The sequence below is a fragment of the Lycium ferocissimum genome, chromosome 8, assembly GCF_029784015.1.
Source record: "Lycium ferocissimum isolate CSIRO_LF1 chromosome 8, AGI_CSIRO_Lferr_CH_V1, whole genome shotgun sequence".
Classification (NCBI taxonomy): domain Eukaryota; kingdom Viridiplantae; phylum Streptophyta; class Magnoliopsida; order Solanales; family Solanaceae; genus Lycium; species Lycium ferocissimum.
The window spans coordinates 20,883,772-20,904,475 of record NC_081349.1 but is presented as its reverse complement, the minus strand read 5'-3'; the positions used below and the strand labels follow the sequence as shown (position 1 = coordinate 20,904,475).

General features: G+C 37.0%; 1 protein-coding gene and 1 long non-coding RNA gene across 3 annotated transcripts; both read left to right on the top strand.

The window, feature by feature from the left end:
• Window positions 1–8,161: 8,161 nt before the first annotated feature.
• LOC132066704 (F-box/kelch-repeat protein At3g23880-like) lies at window positions 8,162–9,678 on the top strand. Of its 2 annotated transcripts, XM_059459943.1 has the most exons (2): window positions 8,162–9,032; window positions 9,069–9,678. In XM_059459943.1, the coding sequence occupies exons 1-2, from the start codon at window positions 8,358–8,360 to the stop codon at window positions 9,504–9,506; spliced, it is 1,113 nt and encodes a 370-aa protein (XP_059315926.1). In that variant the 5' UTR covers window positions 8,162–8,357; the 3' UTR covers window positions 9,507–9,678. The 2 variants fall into 2 exon arrangements, with proteins under 2 accessions (XP_059315926.1, XP_059315925.1); XM_059459942.1 differs by having other exon boundaries at window positions 8,162–9,678.
• Window positions 9,679–13,425: 3,747 nt separating this feature from the next.
• LOC132066703 (uncharacterized) lies at window positions 13,426–15,307 on the top strand. Its single transcript, XR_009416918.1, has 2 exons — window positions 13,426–14,239; window positions 15,006–15,307. It is a non-coding gene; the product is annotated as an uncharacterized LOC132066703 (long non-coding RNA).
• The last annotated feature ends 5,397 nt before the right edge of the window (window positions 15,308–20,704 follow it).

Genomic DNA, 20,704 nt, shown 5'->3' with positions numbered 1-20,704 from the left:
TTGTTTGCCATGTAACCATAAAGCTTACCTATTCCCCCAGGATAAAAGCGAGCTAGATTGCGTCACCACACGTCTCTATCTCTTCCTTTTTCAGAAAAATGCTCACTGAGAAGCAGAGCCTCCATGTATCCCACGACAGTGGCCTCAAAAACCAGTACACTGATGCTATGATGGCCTTGTGGACCATATGAATGTCGAACAGCCTTGACAGCAGCATAATAGCTGAAATAGTCGTGCAACTCCTGATTTCCCATTCCAATCAACTTGTCATTAACATTTTTCTCTTTGTATGTAACCCTTGATCCACCTTTCGTTTTTGTGTGGGACACCAATGAATGCAACCCTGTAAACCACAGAATTGCACCCGGACCACCTTTGCAGGCAGGGCAGTGCCACTGTCTTTCAGGATCATTAATCTCAGTAACAGTCAAATTGTCGAGACATTCAAAAAGTCTCTTGAACCAACAACTTTTCTCTCGCGCCTCGATAACTCATTTCATGTCACATCTGAGTGATCATCAAAGTCGTCATCACTCTGATATTCATCTTCATCACTGTCATCATCAGGCAAATCCAATTCATCAGACTCACATGCGTTAACATCATCATCTGTGACAGGGGAATTAGATGAGCATTGTTGCTCAATCCCAGTTTCCGAACAATATCTTCTAAAATACCCAAGTTACAACACTATTCTTGTTCCAACACCAATTTATCTCATCAAAATGGATTTTCAGAGAATCTTTCTGCTTTGTTGAGCACTGCTGCTTCTATCCCTTTATTGCTGGAACTCATATTTGGATGAAATCAAATTAATCCCCTCAACTACTTCAATTTTAGTTCACAAGACCACAAATAGTAACGGATTAATTATGTAGAATTAAGAAAAGGAAGGTTATAAGATTTTGTAAGTCTAAAAGCCAATGTTCTATGCGAGAGGCAAAAAAAAGAAAACAATGTGTATAATACATTAGAAAGGTTTCCCATAAAAAAATAGCCTTTTAATTGATTTTTTCCTTTCATGATGCACAAATTATGTAAACTTTTTTAAAAATTCTTTTAATTTTTTCACGTATTTGACTCCTATAAAAGTAACCTGTTTTCACCTAATAAAAATTGATATTTTTGTTCAACAACCATATCTGTTAAGAAATATTGTATTATCATATATTCACTTTCCTATTTAGTGTAAATCTATGTGAATTCCATTATCTTTCTTTAGAGTTTTATCTGATGTATTAGTTCACATCTTCCTAATTGATTTACTTCAAGAGACATTAGTGATTACAGTGCCGTGAATACATCAGTGACAATAACAACTTTGATTCAGCTTCAATCTTAAACAATGGTAATTGAAACAAGAAAATTTATACAAAAACAACATATCTAGTGTAATTCCACAAGTGGGATCTGGGAAGGGTAGAATGTATGAAGACCTTACTCCTACCTTTGTGGGGTAGAGAGGTTGTTTTCGATAGACCATCGGCTCAAAAGAAGTGTAGTCAAACAAGATTGAAAGGAAAATAACGATAGCAAAATAGCAAAATAAACACAACAAAAGAAGCAACAAGAGTAGTAAGAATTGAAGAACAAGATAATACACGAATACTAAATAATACTACCAAACACGGGGAAAATGAGAAGAGGAGACTAGCCCCCGCCTCTCCCACTAAAAGTAGGGTAACACTGAAATACCTACTACCCTTCTGCCCTAATCGACCTCCATATTTTCCTATCTAGGGTCATGTCCTCAATAAGCTGAAGATGAGTCATGTCCCGTCTATCTGCTTTTGTCTAGATAGTTGGGCTGATTTGATTGTGACAGTGGTGGAGCCATACCTTTGGTGAATTATTCATGATATACTTTTAACGTATACCCAATTAAAAAGAACAAAATTGTATTTGTATATATGGAAATGTCGGTGAGTTAAGAGTTGATACAGCTAGAGTTTACTCGCCTTATTATGAAAATTCCCCAGATCTAATTATTGAGCAAGAAAAGGAAAGTAACAGAGAGGAAAAACGAATGTAGAGAGATGTTATAAGCAGAATGTTCGAGAGAGAAAATTCTAGGGCAAAACACTTGAGTGGACTTGGCCCACAAATTTAATTTCCTTTTTAAGTCCATCAAATGTATTTGTTGTTGTTCCTTCACTTGCCGGTTATGAAAATCAGACTTAACACTTAGGTGTAAGCCCTTGTTTTGCATTTCATTTGGTTGCTGAATTTTGCATTTCATTCGGGGAATTGAAGATCTGGGAACTTGTTTGAGAAAGTTCCAAATCTTTGTGACTTGATAAAATCCAACTTATTTTATTAATAATGTCAACTCTCTTATATAGAATTACAGTAGCAAGTCCTAACAAATTAGAAATAGCAAAAATCCTATAAAACTGAAATAACAAGAATCCTAATCCACTCAGGGAAGTTTTATTCGACTAACAAAATAATATAGAAAATATTAATCATTATCTATCCTATAAATTCTCACGTCTGGAATATTGTTTCCCATCAAACGCATCAATAACACAACCTATTTATCTATCTTTCTTATATATTTCTATTTTTGATGTTTATTATGATATGTTACTGATCTTTCTTGTTTGCCGAAGTTGAACAATGATCTGTCTTGCTTTCTCCATCGTGTTAGTATCATACTAGTAGTTCTACCGGGTTACTAGATTTTCTATTATCTGCTATAAACTCGACTCCTGATAACAATTGCGCTAAGAACTTGGTTTGGTATAAGCCTTTTTTTGTATAATTAGATATTTGAAAGTCTCTGGAATGTGAAGAGAACCCGATAATGTTGAGTATCCGAATGAACCAGGTCCAAATGAAGCAAAATGGACATCAAGGATTCATTATTCATATAATGATTCCGGCTAACTTTTATATAGAAAGAATGTTAGAGGAAACATTTGCACTCAAGACCAACAAATAGTACATTTGATTCTTCAGAAATGAAGCAGAGGCTTCCTTGTGGATTCTTCCGCTGCTTTTCAGGGGGAAAGAGCATTATTAACAGTAAGCCAAGCAATTTGGCATTGGGAAAAAACAGAAGATAATAACTTCTTACATTCCATACAAGCTCCAACAAGTATTTGTCATAAATTACACAAAATATAAATCAGATTTGTATTGCTACCTCCCAAGGTAGGGGCAAGGTCTACGTACACTCCACCCTCGCCGGACCCCACTTGTTTACACTGGGTATGGTGCTGTTGTTGTATAAATCAGATTTATTGGTAAATTCAGCAACTGCAAACAAGCTAATGAAGACGATAGAGAATTGGTAACTGGCCTTGTCCAGAGAATTACGGCGTGAGATGTTCAAACAGTCTATTGCAAATATGATCATATTCCATCTATTGTTCACCAATGGTACTACCATAGGTTAGACAACTTCAGTACATATTGAATAATAGTTTGGCTTTAAACTATGTCAGCGTGATTTAATATACACAACTTAAATCTTAATTGGTGCAGCACATCCATACATATTTTGAAATTGATGTGTTAAATTGTTTTTGATCAAGAGAAATTTTGCACATGTATTGGTTTACTCTACAACTATGACTTAGACAGATGAGAAGAGATTGCCAAATTTTTTTAATGGATTTGAACTTTCATCTCACTTCGTTAAATATCCTCACTCCTTTGTTTGCATGTTGTAATTTTGTTTTAGCAGGGTTACTATTTATATTGGCTAAATTGTTTTTTTTTTAAACTGGTACCATATATATTGGCTAAATTGTTGGTAACGGGTATAGGATGTGCTTTCAGACGGATGTGGTGTGAGCGGACTACCTTGAAATATTTAGAGTTCTGTTTCCATTATTTTTTTCTTATCTGGAAAAGTTTCCTTTCTTCTATGCCTTTTGTGTAAAAGGAGAATCTTCTTTTCTGTAGATAATTAGGCTAAATTTGATAGTGACAGTGGTTGAGCCATAAGCCCAACCATGCATACTCTTCACAACATCTTGATGAAATATTCATGATATATTCTTATTTTTTTTTTCAAAGGCATCTGGAGGATGAAAACCTGTACACTATTCGAGATATACTTTTGACTTATACCCCAAAAAAAATAAACGGAAAAGGCTGAAATATGTCATTAAACTATCAGAAATAGCTCATTTATGCCTCATCAATATTTTGGCCGTTTATGCTATCGAACTATCAGAAATGGATCATTTATGCCACTCATCAATAGTTTGGCTCATTTATGCCATCGCCCGTTACGAAAATGACTCATCCATGCCATTTTTCATTAACGCCGGTTTTATAATATCAGATATGACACATGGCCTCTCATTAGAGGTCTACGTCGTTTAATTAAACCAGCCCAATTTTAAATCTCAAATTAATAAAAAAATCCGACCCATACACCCTACCCACCCACAATCATAATCTAGTTGGAGGCCACGTGTCATATCTAGTATTGTAAAACCGGTGTTAATGAAAAATGACATGGATGAGTCATTTTGGTAACGGGTGATGGCATAAATGAGCAAACTATTGATGAGTGGCATAAATGAGTCATTTCCGATAGTTCGATGGCATAAATGGGCCAAACTACTGACGAGTGGCATAAATGAGCTACTTCCGATAGTTCGATGGCATATTTGAGCCTTTTCCGAAAAATAAAAAAAGAAGATGGAACTGATGTTTATATATGGTGAGTTAGAGTTGTAGTAGGTCTGAAGTTTCAACATAGTGCTGCTTAGATGTCAGTTAAGGTCTTTAGCTGAATGTATCTGTTCATTTTCATTGCTAACCAGTTGATTGAAATATCCTTTTACATTGAGAAATGATTCGCTTGCGGGTATATTGTTGCTTTTGCTTAAACTAGATGGCTATTTTTTACTAGTCATGTGAAAATTTCTCCGATGCAACCTTAACTTGCTTTGTACTATTGAATTTCAGGAAGTGGAAGCTAGTGTTGAACACTAATCCGTACTTGCAGACTGGATGGATCGAAACGATGAAGCCTTGACATTTCTGTTTTTGATGTTTGTTATGATACATTACTGATCTTTCTTGTTTGCCGAAGTTGAACAATTATCTATTTTGCTTTCTCCATCGTGTCTGTTATATTTAGTATCAGACTTGTAGTTCTATGTTGTTACCAGATTTACAATCATCTGCATAAACCTGAATCCTGATAACAATTGCGTTAAGAACTTGGTTTGGTATAAGTCTTTTTATGTATAATTAGATATGAATATGTCTAGAATGTGAAGACAACTTGATATTGCTGAGTATCAGAATGAAACAGGTCCAGATGAAGTAAAATGTATATCAAGGATTCATATAACTGATTCTGACTAACTTGTACACAAACATCCGCACTCAAGACCAACAAAGAGTATAACCTGATTATTAAGAAATGTTGTTGTTGTTGTTGAATGTCTCTAGAATGGGAAAGAGTATTATTAGCTCTTGTTGAATATAAGCAATTGCATTGGGGAAAAAAAAAAAAATGAATATCTAACATTCCATACAAGCTGTATTGTTTCCCTGATATCATAACTTGTACACAAACATGTGCTATCAGGACCAACAGATAATGATATTTGATTATTGACAATGAATGGAGCTTCCTTTGTCAATTCTTCATGATATACTTTAACGGGGGAAAAGTATTTGTATATATTAGCTATTCGGTGAGTTAAACTGAACAATTTGGGATTGGAAAAAAAACAAATTTGGTATATATATATATATTTGGAACTTGAAAGAGTATGTTTGCACACTTAAATTAGATCTAGAATTTGATACACGAGTTTTTCGTCTAATATGAGATATTGAATGTTTCTAGGTACGGAGATCGAAGTTTCATATAACCAAAGCTAAATAGATATCGAGGATTCATATAACTAATTTCGACTAATGTGTATACGTTAGAAAAAATTTGTGTACTCAAAAACGTATATTAGATTTTTAAGAAATGAGCAAATTTTGATGGCTTCTTTTTACCTTTTTTTTTTTTTTTTGTTTATTTGGTCTATTTAGCAAAACAAAGTTACATTTTAGATATAAGTTTTATTTGCAATTAAAAAGGAACCCAAAAATCAATAAACATAGATATCTTTTCCATAGATAAATATATCAAAAATATAAACAGTCCCATCAAAAGACAAAATCAAAACATAAAAAGAAAAAAAATAACAAAATGACAAAAAATAAATTAAATGAACATAGCTGTTAATTAACAAAGAAAACGGTGAAAGGGGATAATATAAGGAAATAAGATTAGATGGATCATCAATTTGAAAGGGGCATTCGGGTGATTAGTTATTGTCGTGAAAACACTTTTGTTATTATATATGTATAGGGTTAAATTTGAAAATGTAATATTTTAATTTTTGATGGGTATTTTTATCAAAAACTCAAAATACCACAACATATTATTTAATTAGTGCGATACTCCCCATTATACTTCTTTTTTTTTGGAATTATTTTCTTATCTCACAAAAAGTAATGTCTAGAAGGCCCTTTTAAAAATGATATAGAACATATATATTTAACAAGAATGTTAATTTTGGTATTTAATTTGAATTTTAAAATATTTGTTTCTTCATTCTTTATCAAGTCAAACTATGAATTAATGCTTTACAGCTTGTTTGGATAACAAAGTTTACCTATTGTATTGATATTGTGTTGTTAGCTTAAATATAATCTCTTTTAAATCAACATTTTTCATAAATAGTAGGACATTGAAGAAGAACTTATCGACCACAAAAAAAAAAAAAAAAAAAAAAAAAAAGCCGATATATCTATTGAAAGGTCCCTACACTCCAAATTAAATATAATTGGAAATATTGTTTATATAGTTATAAACATAAGGAGGCATACCTAAAATGCCACTAATCAATTTACTTATGGAACATAAATAATCATATTTAAACCTTATTATTCCATTTTAAAATAGTGCTCCGAATCAAAAAAAATTAATCTTATTTTTCCAAATTTACCCTTATTAAGTGTTAAGTGATCAATCACAATACCTATTTAATTAAGGGTAGCTTCATCAAATTATTTATTTTTATTTAGGAGTTAATATTTTTAAATGCAAATAAGCGATATTTATAATAAATATCATTATAAGAAAAGAAGTCCTCGAATTAAGTGAAACAGATGGAGTGCCAAAAATATGATAAAAAGACCCAAATCCTTGTTGGACTTAAGTCCTAGAATCAGTACATTTTTTTGCATGGATCGCCTTCAAAAATTAAAAGCCTCTCAAAAACTTTGGTATTTAATTTAGTTTCGCTTAAAAAAGTCAGAAAATTTTATCCAACTCTAATTGTGTTGTTAAATTTAGTTGTTACTTTCTTCAACTCCAGAAATTAATGGAAGAAAATTCATAATTAATAAGGAAGATGATGAACTTCATTTAAAAAAAAAAATTAAAAAAAAAAAAAAACACTAGCATCCCGGTAGAAAAAAACATCAACATATATTAATGGCTGCTAGCTTGAAAATTGTTGCACTTTGCATTTTTTTTTTTTTTCATAACTTCTTTCTTTGAACCTAGAACTTCGGGGTATTTTAGGTGAAAGGAAAAGATTAAAGGCCAGCAATTTCAGAGGCAAAAATTAAAGACCACCCCCGAATAAGGGCAACCCTGCAAATTACTCACTTTTCGGACATCCTATGATGTTTTGCTTTCATTGTTTTCTGGATTTACATGCTTTTAACATCATTCTCTCCTACACAATTCTTTCATGGTATCACAAGATTTTAAAAAAAATCTTTCTTGATTGAATTTTGTATCAAGTCAAACTATAAACTGAAAAGAGTGCTAGCTTGAAAATTGCCGCATAACGAAGCTTAGCTGTCAATTGAAGCCTGACTGCGCTTTCATAAATTCTCTCTTAAATCAGCATTTCGTATAAATAGTAGGACATTGAAGAAGAACTTATCGACCATAAACAAACGATATTCCCGTTGGAAGGTCCTTGACGCTCCAAATTAAATAGAATTGAAAATACCGTTTATATAGTTATAAACAAGGCGGAATACCAAAAATGCCGCTAATCAATTTAGTCATGGTAGTTCATCAAATATAAATATCACTATTATTTTTTCTAAAATAATGTCCTAGAATTAAGTGAAACAGATGGACTGGTGGAGTAGCAAGAAGTTTGAGAAAAAGACCCAAATCCACTGCGTGTCTGCTATCATTGAGAGTGTCAGCTATCTCTTACAACATATCACAGACATCGGAACTGAACTCAGTTCTGATATTCCTATCTCTCACAACATATCAGGCTTTTAACATCATTCACTCCTACACAATTCTTTCATGCTATCACAAGATTTGCACTCCAAAGTCCTTTACTACATTAATGGCTGATTCGATTTCGATAATCCCTGTTCTTCCCAATGAAATCATCAAAGAGATTCTTTTAAAGCTGCCCCCGAATTCGTTGTTGAAATGCATGTGTGTTTCAAAATCTTGGCTTCAACTAATCTCTAGCCCTCATTTTGTAAAGACCCATCTGAAATTAACAGCTAATGACAAAGGATGCAGCCATCATAGAGTTCTATTTCGAGGCCTCGAAAGAAATTTTAAGTTTTGTTGTCTCCCTCCCTTGTTTTACAAAGAACAAAGCTTTGAGCTACTTGACATGGATTCTCCCGTGGAAAACCCTACTTTTTCTGCTTACATTGTCGGTTCTACTAATGGATTGATTTGTCTGTTCAAGCGGAAGAGGGAGACATTTCTATGGAACCCCACCATTAGAAAGTCAAAGGAATTACCTAAGTTACAAGTTGATTTGACGTTGGGTTGCTCTTACTATTGCAAATATGGTTTTGGATATGATGAGTTACATGACGATTATAAAGTAGTATATATCGATTATTATGGTAATTCTTCCTATATCAACATTTACAGTTTGAGGACTGATTCTTGGAGAACAGTCAATGAGCTTCAAGACATCTTTCTAGTAAATTCTTCGGGTAAATTTGTCAATGGGAAGCTTTATTGGGTTTCATCTACTGGTATTGGTATTAACAATGTGTGCAACATCATTTCTTTTGATTTAGCAGACGAGACATGGGGAAAGTTGGAGCTTCCCAGTTGTGGAGAAGTCGATTCTCATTTCATACTGGGAGTTGTGGGAAGTGATCTTTCTCTGATTTATACTTGTCGTCTAGGTACTACTACTTCTGATGTGTGGATTATGAAGGATTGTGGAGTTAATGTATCTTGGACAAAATTGTTCACCATCAAATATCCTCAAAATGATGGGCTATATATGTGTTCACCCATTTTCACATTTTCTATACATTTTCACGAGTCAAATAAGGGTGAATTTTTACTTTTTCTCCCCCCATTGATCATGATATATGATGGTTCAACCAGACAACTAGAGCACGCTGATGATGTTAAGGGATGCCCTGCAAAAATCTATGTAGAAAGCCTTGTTAATCCCCTAACGATATCTGGCCGGGGACGTCGTAGCCTTGAAACCTCACAATCACTTAGCTGATAACTTGTAAGAGTTCTGCTTAGTTTAGCTGGTATGCTCTTTTTGCACTTCTTTTTTTGTCAACATAGGACAAGACATTGAATATATTTTTTCCTGATAAGATGACAAAACATTGAATATATATGAAAATCCATTCATCATAGTTGCTTGTATAGCTTGTAGTTCTTGTAAGTGTTTCTCCTTTTTATTATATCATAGTTCATGAAACAAAAATTTATTAGAATATAAAAGTTTAACAAAATGAGCATCATCCATGCCATTTTTCAACTTCAAAGCTATACTCATCGCCATCTAAGCTGTTGCAGTTCGTGTATCGAGGTCATTATTTCTCTAAGTGACATTGCACACAGAGCTGATTTTTGTACCTTTTATCCCATGCCTTATCTGTGTCAAATCAATGGCTAAATCCCTTTTTACACAATAAATATTTTAAGTCTCAAAAAATAAAAAGATTTGTGGAGCATCACAACTTTAGCAGAAACTTAAAGCTGTGATGGTGCTGAAATTTGTCCTCCTCAACAGCCTGAACATTGTAAATATTATCCTGAAGGATCCTTGAAAAACTTTGATACTTTCGTTCTGTTCCCTGTGCCTTTATTATATCAGTCCATGATAATCTTGAGTAACATTTGCAAATGCTGTTTGAAACATCTCACTAGAATAAAAGTCTCTTAAAGAGCTTTAGCTTTAATTGGCTCGTATCTTCTTCAATATTGTCCTCCGCCAAATCAACAGTCTCCAAACAGTTAAATTAAATCATTTTGAACTATCCTTGATTTGTGGAGCATCCAAAAATTGCTGTGATTGATACTCCATCTCTTCCTTGTTTGTTGAGATGGACCCTTGTTCTCTTCCGGTGCAGTTTGTTTTCGGCCTGATAATCTTGTTCTCTTCCACTGTCTGATTGTGCTTTTCACTCACCAGAGTAAGAGTCTCTTCAAGAGCTTTAGCTTTCTTTTGGTTCTTAGCTGCTTGGTTCTTGAACCATATGAGCTGTCAATTATCCTCCGACATCTGCATCGCCGGATTCCAAACAGTTTCATTATACGACTTCATCTCGAATTTCAACCTTGATTTCCCATGTAAATGCTGGTTGAAGTTGTCCAGAATTTTCTCTGCCATGTAAGGGCATAAAGCTCAGGATCATGTAATTCAGTAACAGTCCCAGACATAAAAGTTTCTTGAACTGGATTTTTCTTCACGTCTCTATCTCTTATTCATCTTTTCACTGTCAATTCATCAGACTCACAGAATTGCACATCATCCATGCATCCCATTACAGAGCTGTTGCTCAATCAAAAACCAATAACTGATACCACAATTGGCGAGACATTCTCCAAGATTCTGTATGAAAGGAACATTGCCTTTTCCCAGCAGCATGCTGCTTGTCCTGAAATAAAAACATCTGGATTTCAGTCCATTCCAATCCACTTGTCATTAACATATGTCTCAAGCGCCGTGATATTTCATGATCTCCAAATACATTTATCTCATCAACAGTACTGGTTTCAGAGATAGCTTTTTGCTTTGTTGATTTATTGCAAAACTTTCCAATCCCTTTATTGCTGGAACTCATATTTGGATGAAATCAAAATGACTGTACAAATCCTCCTTGCTGGTCTCCACTTTCATAAAGGCAAGAGCTCTTTCAAATTAATTAATCTCCTCAACTACTTCTGTAAACCATTCACAAGACCACGGATTAATTATGTAGAATTAAGAAAAGGAAGGTTATAAGATTTTGTAAGTCTAAAGCCAGCGTTTAGTCTACGCTACATTTTCATAATGGTAATATACAGATTAGAGGTGAAAAAGAAAATAATATTATGTATAATAGAATAGAAAGGATTCCCATAAAACATTAGTCTTTTAATTGATTTTTTCTTTTCATGACGCACAAATTATGTAAACTTTTAAAATTTCCTTTTTATTTTCTCACTTCTTTGACTCCTATAAAAGTAACCTATTTTCACCTAATTAAAATTTATATTTTTGTTCAACAACCATATCTGTTAAGAAATATTGTATTATCATATATTCACTTTCCTATTTAGTGTAAATCTATGTGAATTTCATTATCTTTTCTTTATAGTTTTACCTGATGTATTAGTTCACATTTTCCTAATTGATTTACTTCAAGAGACATTAGTGATTACATGAATACAACAGAGACAATAACAACTTTGACTCAGCTTCATCTTAAACAATGGTAATTCAAATAAGAGACACAACACATAACAACTTTGGAGAGTTCTTGAGTTATTTGCCAACACTCCGCAAAATTAAAATACTGCAAAATAAAAACAAACCAAGGTGTTGATATAATCTTCTCACCTTTAGGGAAAACCTATCCAAGCAGAGGTGTTTAATCCTTTTAAATATTGGGTTCACATTAAAACGCTGAAATGTTACTGTATAGCTGCTAAGGATAGTCAAGTTCTCAATCTCGGAGAAATCATATTAACATACTCAACACCAATACAAATCCCTAACTCCAAAGTCTCAAGCATAGGCAGAATTTGACCCGTACATGGATTGGATCCTTGTTTGAAAGGGTTCATTACTATAAACTAGATAAACAATAACAAGCTCTCATTATAATTTCGAACAAGATGCAAATCTACTTCTCTAGTTATTTTATACTTCTTTCAATAGTGAGACTTGTTAAATTGAGAATATGAGGATAGAAAGATAAGAGGATAAATTACTTAATTTTACATGTGATGTAACGATGGACACAAGAAACAAGAAGAGAGTTTGATTGGATGGAGTATCTTTCAGAGCATTAGTTTGCTTAAATAAGTGCATTTGGAGACTTTTTAGAAACAAGGCACACGGACTTGATTGTTTCACCAGTACGAAATTATGAGTGAAGGGGTGATGAAATGCCTAAAATCATTTTTATCACATTGACTTCTTCATGAAGAGTTTTGTCTTTTGTTTGATTGTGCTTATCTCAAAGAAAGTAAAGTTAGTTTATTAAGGAGTTTAGTCATATTAGCCTAGAGTCGAGGACTTTGAGGTATGTGTTTTATGGTTTGGTTGTATTATGTTTTACTTTGTAGATTCTTCAAGGAAGGAGAGTAATAACATTTATTGGTATGTCCTCACATACATTAAACATTAAACACCGTAACGAGGCAATGGAGGGTTCTTTAGTAGTAGTTTCCTTTTTAAAGAGAGAGCTGAATTAGGTAATTTCAAAAATTATCAGAACTCAAAATTTTCTATTGAAAACAAAGGAGGCGGACACCCCGCATCTTGGAACTATGTCTAAGCTCATATCATTAGAGTTCTAGTGGAAACATTTAAGGTTTGACGTTTTGCGAAAATGGTTCATGGGCCTATTTCGGGCAGCGATAACTCCTTGATCGGTTTGGAATTTGGGAAGGTACTATCAATGAAGTTGTAGTATGCAGAAATACCTTTCTAACGATATAAGGACCAAGCCAATCAGAGATCGGAGCAAGGAGATATGATCGTCTCAATATGGCTAATAGTAAGGCACTTGAAATCCTATAGAATCGGCTAAGTTTTCGATACGTCTGCCTTCCAGTCAACTTTAGTGAAAATCCGTTGGGAATTTGAGAAAACTTCCTCAATGAAAGTTGTAGCCCTTTGAAATAGCTTTCCAACGGTATCTTACGGGGGTCAAACGGACATCTGTGCAAAAAGTTATGCCCATTTTACTGAAGCCTATTCGCTGGAAATTTTGCCCGGCGTAACGGTGACGTTACGGGCCGTAACATGAGTTACGGGACCGTAACAGTGGGCCGTAACACGTCAAAAATTTCCAGAACCTCACTGGAAATTTTCACCAAGATACGGTACCAAGATACGGTCCGTATCTCGTGTTACGGGACCGTAACAGTGACCGTATCTTGGTCCGTATATACGTTTCGGGTCACCGACTTCGGGAGGCCATAACCCTATCATAAATTGGGAATTTGGGAAAACTCAAAGAACGAAAGTTTTAGATAATTGAAAAACCTTTCCAACCATAGGTCGTGGGTTCATAGGCGACGTCGGGATAGGGAGATATAGACGTTTTAAGACAGATAGGTCTCAACCCATTTTCAAGTTGGGTCAACCCATTTTCCCCTTAGTATTTAAGGGAAATGAAAACCCTAGCAGCCTCCATTTCCCTCAAATTTCAGATTTTTAGAGAGAGGAAGTGAGAGAGAGGAGAGCTAGAGAGAGAAAGTAGGAAATCAACCAAGTTTAAGGCCCCAAATCCCGAAGCTCGTGAAGGATAAAGTGTAGTACAAGTTGTTGCCGTCATTTTAAGCTAAAGATCGGACTTGGGGGTGTTGATTTCGTGGTGACTACCCAAAAAGGTAATGTTTCTACTCCCTAATCAATTGTAGTTGTGAATTGATGAACTCTTGGGAGAATAATAATTGGTTTGTTGAAAAGAATCATATGAACTATGCTAGAGTTGTTGGATTGTTGACTTGGAATTGTTATATTCATATGGGTGATGAAGAATGATGTTAATTACATCTAATTGAGATTTTAGAATTTGCTAGAAGTAATAGAATGGGGATTTGGTGAAGAAAACACCATTAATGAGGGTTGTGGAGTTTCATGTCCACCAAGTGTTTGATAAAATGCTTAGATGAACAAAGCATGGATATTGTTGCTAACATAGAATCCCTATGACATGTACTGCTATAGGTTAAAGTTGAAGGGATTGGAGGACATTGTGATACGCTCAAAAGCAGGAAGTTAAGGTATGTAGAACTTCCATCCACATGTGGGAACCTCTACGTTCTTCCCCATGATCCGTTTCGTAAAATCCATGAAGTTCAAATCCTAGGGCATTAAACCTAACATATTGGTAGCCCGTATTTACGTATTTATGTACATGAATTTTGTATCTATATTGGTTATTGTATTCCTAATCTTCCATTTCGGTTATTAGGAATCCTAGCTTAATCCATGAATCATGAATTCTTCCTCATGTATTCTTATTATGTTTATATGAAACTATATTTACAAGTTATAATTCATGAAAGCCATGTACAAGCAAGTTATGATTCATGATATACCATGGGCAGCAAGTGCCACTATGTTACATATTCATGTGTTTGGGAGTTGCTTTAATTACCGAGAGGGCTTCGGATAGCTTTGAAACTACGTAGCCACCGTAGGATGAGGATCGCTCCACCCATGTCCCGACGATCTCTCGTAATGATTGGATCCTTTCATATTTTATTAAATCTCATGTTCCCCGGCAAGGACCGAGTGTTCGCGCGGGGCGGGACGCAAGCACCGCACCATGGATCGGTTATAAGTTATTGCTCTCCCTACTTTTTGATATTTTTATCAAGCTTTTATTATATATGTGTATGTATGTATTCATGCTCATGACCGGGTTTAGGTCTTATCATGCTTTTTCATGTCCCATATTATTTATTTCAGTTGCTTTACATACCAGTACATTCAATGTGCTGACGTCCCCTTTTATTGCCCGGGGGCCTGCATTTCACGATGCAGGTACGGATTTACAGGACGACGCTTCTGCTCATTAGGATTTGCACGTATCAGCTTATCGGTGAGCCCCATCTCATTCGGGGTTTAGACATTGTATTTCTTTATTTAGCTTTTCATCTAAAGGTATGCTGGGGGCCTTGTCCCAGTAAGTATATTTTTCAGTCAGACTCATGATAGAGGTTTCATAGACTAGACAAGTCAGTTATGTCATGTCAGACATTTGGAGTCTTATAGCCATTTTGGCTCACTCATGTTTAAACAAGTATTTATTTAAGTATTATGACTTACTAAGTTTCATAAAGGCTCATCATGCATTCACGTTATATTTCCGCTTATGTTATGTATCATGATGATTCAGAAGCCATGTGGTTCGCTCGGTCACATGCGGTCGAGCACCGAGTGCCGTGTTACGTCCAGGCCCTGGTTCGGGGCGTGACAAAGCTTGGTATCGAGCCTAGGTTCAAGAGTCTTTAGGGAGTCTATGAAACCGTGTCCGGTGGGGTCTCTTTTATATGTGTGAGGGCCCCACACATATAAACAGTTGACCACCAAGACATTTAGGATTGTCTCATTTCTTTCATATTCTAGATCGTGCAGTTAGAGCATTATTTGTAGGATGACTTCCTAATTCGTGCGTGTACGTGTTTTCAGAAAATGCCTTACAAAAGAACTTACAAGAAGAGAAACACAGCCACCAGCCAAAGGGCTGCCGCTGAAGTAGCTCACGAAGATACTGTTCCGACTCAGGCAACAGCTCCAGCCGCCCCTACCGTTACACCTCCTGGTGCTTCAGATGGAGATGTTAGGAGTGCTATCAACATGCTCACACAACTGGTAGCAGCTCAGGCCCAACGTCAGGAATCTGGGTCGAGTTCAGGAGGTAATGGGGAGTCTTCTAAGACTAAGGATTTTCTCAGAATGAATCCCCCAGTATTCACGGGGACGAAGAAGGATGAAGACCCTCAGGACTACATCGATGCTCTCCAAAAGATCTTCAGGATTATGGCAGTTACAGAAATCGAAGCGGCTACTTTTGGAGCTCATCAGCTACAGGGCATTGCTAACACTTGGTATGAATCTTGGGAATTATCCCGAGGTGAGGATGCACCTGATGCTACATGGGATGAATTTGCTAGTGCATTCCTAGACCACTTTATGCCAGTAGAGGTCAGAGAGGCTAAGGCTGAACAATTCCTGAAACTCAAACAAAATGGCAAGTCAGTTCAAGATTACTATTTGGAGTTCGTTAGTCTGGCTAAACATGCTCCACACATGTTACCCGATATGAGGGCAAGAGTGAGAAGATTCGTTGGAGGTCTTGATTCCCATTTGTATGACGGAGCCAATATTGTTGCACAGAATGGGACAACGACTATTTCCAAGATGGTTGCTTTTGTACAGGGCAGTGAGACAAAGCTAAAGGAGGAAGAAGCCTTACAAAAAGAGAAAGACAAGGAGTTCAACAAGAGGGTCAAGTCTACCGGGCAATTCAGCGGGAACAGAAACAGGAGATTCTTTAAGAACAGGTCAGCAGGACCCGCTCCATCTACAGCTGGTGCCCCAGTCCCTAATTTCAGAAATGACAAAAAGCAGAACTTTAGACCATCGAATTCTTATTCTCAGGCTAGTGTGGGTCAGTCAGCTTATACCATTCCAGCTTGTAGGAAGTGTAGCAAGAGACACTTAGGTGATTGTCGTGTGGGTACAAATGCGTGCTATGGTTGCGGTCAGAAGGGCCATTTTCAGAAAGAGAGCGTCCATCGGCCGGACGAGTGCGGAGGTAATGTGACGCAATCCACAAATTCAGCAGTCCCTCGTAACAATCAGGCCCAGCAGGGGAACAGTGCAGCTAGGTCTGGAAACACAAGCGGGGGAAGAAACCGTTTGTATGCATTGACAGGCCGTCAGGATACAGAAGCTCGTGCAGATGTTGTTACAGGTACTCTAACAGTTTTCACTTTCGACGTATATGCCCTTATTGACCCAGGATCCACTTTATCTTATGTGACCCCATTTGTTGCTAAGAAATTTGGGTTTGAACCTGAAAAATTGTATGAACCCTTTGAGGTGTCCACCCCAGTTGGGGAATCAGTCATAGTTAGACGTATGTATAGGGGTTGCCCAATCCTAATCTATCACCGCAACACAACGGTACCGATTTAGCGGAATTAGAAATGGTAGACTTCGATGTGATCATGGGTATGGATTGGTTGGCTTCATGTTATGCCACAGTATGTTGTAGAACTAAGGTGGTAAGATTCGAGTTTCCTAACGAGCCAGTCATAGAATGGAAGGGTAATTCAGTAGTACCCAGGGGTAGATTCATTTCTTACCTAAAAGCCAGAAAAATGATTTCCAAGGGTTATATCTATCACCTAGTTCGAGTTAAGGATTCAAATGCCCAGACTCAAACTCTCCAGTCCGTACCAGTCGTAAATGAATTTCCAGAGGTCTTTCCCGAAGATCTTCCAGGAGTCCCTCCTGACAGGGAGATTGAGTTTGGAATTGATTTACTTCCCGATACTCAGCCGATATCTATTCCGCCATACAGAATGGCTCCAGCAGAGTTAAAAGAGTTAAAGGCCCAGTTGAAAGATCTACTTGATAAGGGGTTTATTAGGCCTAGTGTTTCGCCATGGGGTGCACCAGTCTTATTTGTCCGAAAGAAGGATGGTTCCTTACGTATGTGTATAGACTACCGTCAGCTGAACAAGGTCACCATTAAGAACAGGTACCCTCTTCCTAGAATTGATGATTTATTTGACCAGCTGCAGGGTGCCCAATGTTATTCCAAGATTGACCTCAGAACAGGCTATCATCAGTTGAAGGTTAAGGAAGTTGATATTCCGAAAACAGCTTTCAGGACTCGCTATGGCCATTTTGAATTTCTTGTTATGTCATTTGGGTTGACAAATGCACCAGCTGCTTTCATGGATCTTATGAATAGGGTCTTCAAGCCTTATCTCGATTTATTCGTCATTGTCTTCATTGATGATATTTTGGTGTATTCTCGTAATGAGGTCGATCATGCAGAACATCTCAGAATAGTGTTGCGCGACTCTTAGAGATCGTGAGCTTTTTGCAAAATTCTCAAAGTGTGAGTTTTGGCTTAAATCAGTGGCATTCTTAGGCCATGTGATCTCGGGTGAAGGTGTTAAAGTTGATTCTCAAAAGATTGACGCCGTAAAGAGTTGGCCCAGACCCACCTCAGTTTCTGATATAAGAAGTTTCTTGGGTCTGGCAGGCTATTATCGACGCTTTGTAGAAGGATTTTCTTCTATCTCTGCTCCGTTGACTAAGCTGACTCGGAAGAAAGTTAAGTTCCAATGGTCAGATGCTTGTGAGCGAAGCTTTGAGGAATTGAAAAAGAGATTGACTTCTGCTCCAGTTTTGACTTTACCAGAAGGAACCGAAGGATTTATGGTTTATTGTGATGCTTCGGGAGTCGGTCTCGGATGTGTTTTAATGCAGCATGGTAAGGTTGTAGCTTATGCATCTCGTCAGCTCAAGGTTCACGAAAAGAATTATCCGACTCATGACTTAGAGTTGGCAGCTGTAGTTTTTGCACTTAAGATATGGCGTCATTATTTGTATGGAGTGCATGTTGATATTTTTACAGATCATAAAAGCCTGCAGTATATCTTCAAACAGAGGGAGCTGAATCTTAGGCAAAGAAGATGGCTTGAATTGCTTAAAGATTATGATGTGGATATTCTTTATCATCCAGGGAAAGCGAATGTTGTAGCTGATGCTCTTAGTCGGCATTCCATGGGAAGTTTAGGCCACGTGAACGTGAATAAGAGAGTTATGACAAAGGAACTTCACCGTTTGGCCAATCTTGGAGTTCGACTTTTGGACTCGAAGATGGTGGTGTGGTTGTTCGAATAGTGCTCTTTCCTCTTTAGTCGTTGAAGTCAAGGAGAAACAATTTAGCGATCCCTATTTATTACGAACTGAAGGAGGGGATTCACAAGCATAAGACAACGACTTTTGAACGAGGGGGAGATGATGGTACCTTGAGGTACCAAGGCGGATTATGTGTTCCGGATGTAGATGGACTCGAAGAGCGAATCATGTCGAAGCTCACAACTCCGGGTATTCTATTCACCCGAGGTTCCACTAAGATGTATCATGATCTCAAGGAGATTTGCGGTGGAACGATATGAAGAGGAATGTGGCGATTTTGTAGCTAAGTGCTTGAGCGTCGGCGGTGAAAGCCGAACACCGAGGCTTTGGTGGCTTGGCTCAGAATATTGATATTCCTGTCTGGAAATGGGAAATGATCAATATGGATTTTGTATCAGGTTTACCTCGTTCAGCTAGGAGACATGACTCTATTTGGGTGATCGTTGACCGGCTTACTAAGTCAGCACACTTTTTGCCCGTCAAAACTACGATTCGAGCGAGAAGATTATGCCAAGTTTGTACGTTAATGAGATCGTCGGATTGCATGGGACACCGGTGTCCATTATTTCGGACCGTGGTGCTCGGTTCACGGCGAACTTCCGGAAATCCTTTCGAAAGGATTAGGTACCAAGGTGAACCTCGGCACGGCTTTTCATCCACAAACGAGATGGCCGGGCGGAGCGTACTATTCGGACTCGGAGGATATGTTGAGAGCATGTGCCTTGGATTTCAAAGGTAATTGGGATGATCACTTGCCTCTTATCGAGTTCTCCTATAATAACAGTTATCATGCTAGCATTGGGATGGCACCATTTGAAGCTCTGTATGGGCGAAGGTGCGGATCACCAATTGGTTGGTTCGAGGTAGGTGAAGCGAGTTGTTAGGACCCGATTTGGTTTATCGGGCTATGGAGAAAGTCAAGTTAATACGGGAGCGTTTAAAAACGGCTCAAAGTCGCCATAAGTCTTATACGGATGTGAGACGAAGGGATTTAGAATTTTCGGTTGATGATTGGGTGTTCCTTAAAGTCTCACCTATGAAAGGTGTTATGAGATTTGGAAAGAAAGGGAAGCTAAGTCCTAGATATATTGGACCTTACGAATTCTACGAAAGGTCGGTCTAGTGGCTTATGAACTTGAGTTGCCACAAGACTTGTTCTCTTTGTACATCCCGTATTTCATGTGTCCATGTTGAGGAAATGTGTAGGAGACCCATCGTTGGTTGTTCTGTTGATACTATAACGTTAAGGATGGTTTGACTTATGAAGAGATCCCCGTAGCCATTCTTGACCGTCAAGTTCGCAAGTTGAGAACTAAGGAAGTAGCCTCGGTAAAAGTCTTATGGAGGAGCCGAGAAGGTTGAAGAGGCTACATGGGAAGCGAAGAAGACATGAAATCCGGATATCCCTACTTGTTTGAAGAAGCGAGGCAAATAAACTTCAAGGTAAATACTTTTAGTATTCATGTCATGTCCCTTATGTATTCATGCCTCTCGTTTCACGTTCAAGTTCATGTTCATGTCTTCGCTATTCATGTCTCATGTTCGGCACAATCGATGTTTTCATGAAACTATGTCATATCGTTTTCATGCCCCATGTCATATTATGTCTCATGTTCCACGCTCATGTCATCTATCCAAAGTGCCCATGTTCATGCCTCGGTATTCATGTTTTCATATAACCATGTTATGTTAGTTCGATCTCCATGTTTCATGTTATGTTTCCTTCATGTTTATGTAGTCAAGCCATGTCCAACCATATTCTTAACCATGACCCATCATTCGAGGACGAATGATCC

What these genes read in the sequence shown, in the direction of transcription:
- LOC132066704 (XM_059459942.1), top strand. Translation starts at nt 8,358, where the DNA reads ATGGCTGATTCGATTTCGATAATCCCTGTTCTTCCCAATGAAATCATC.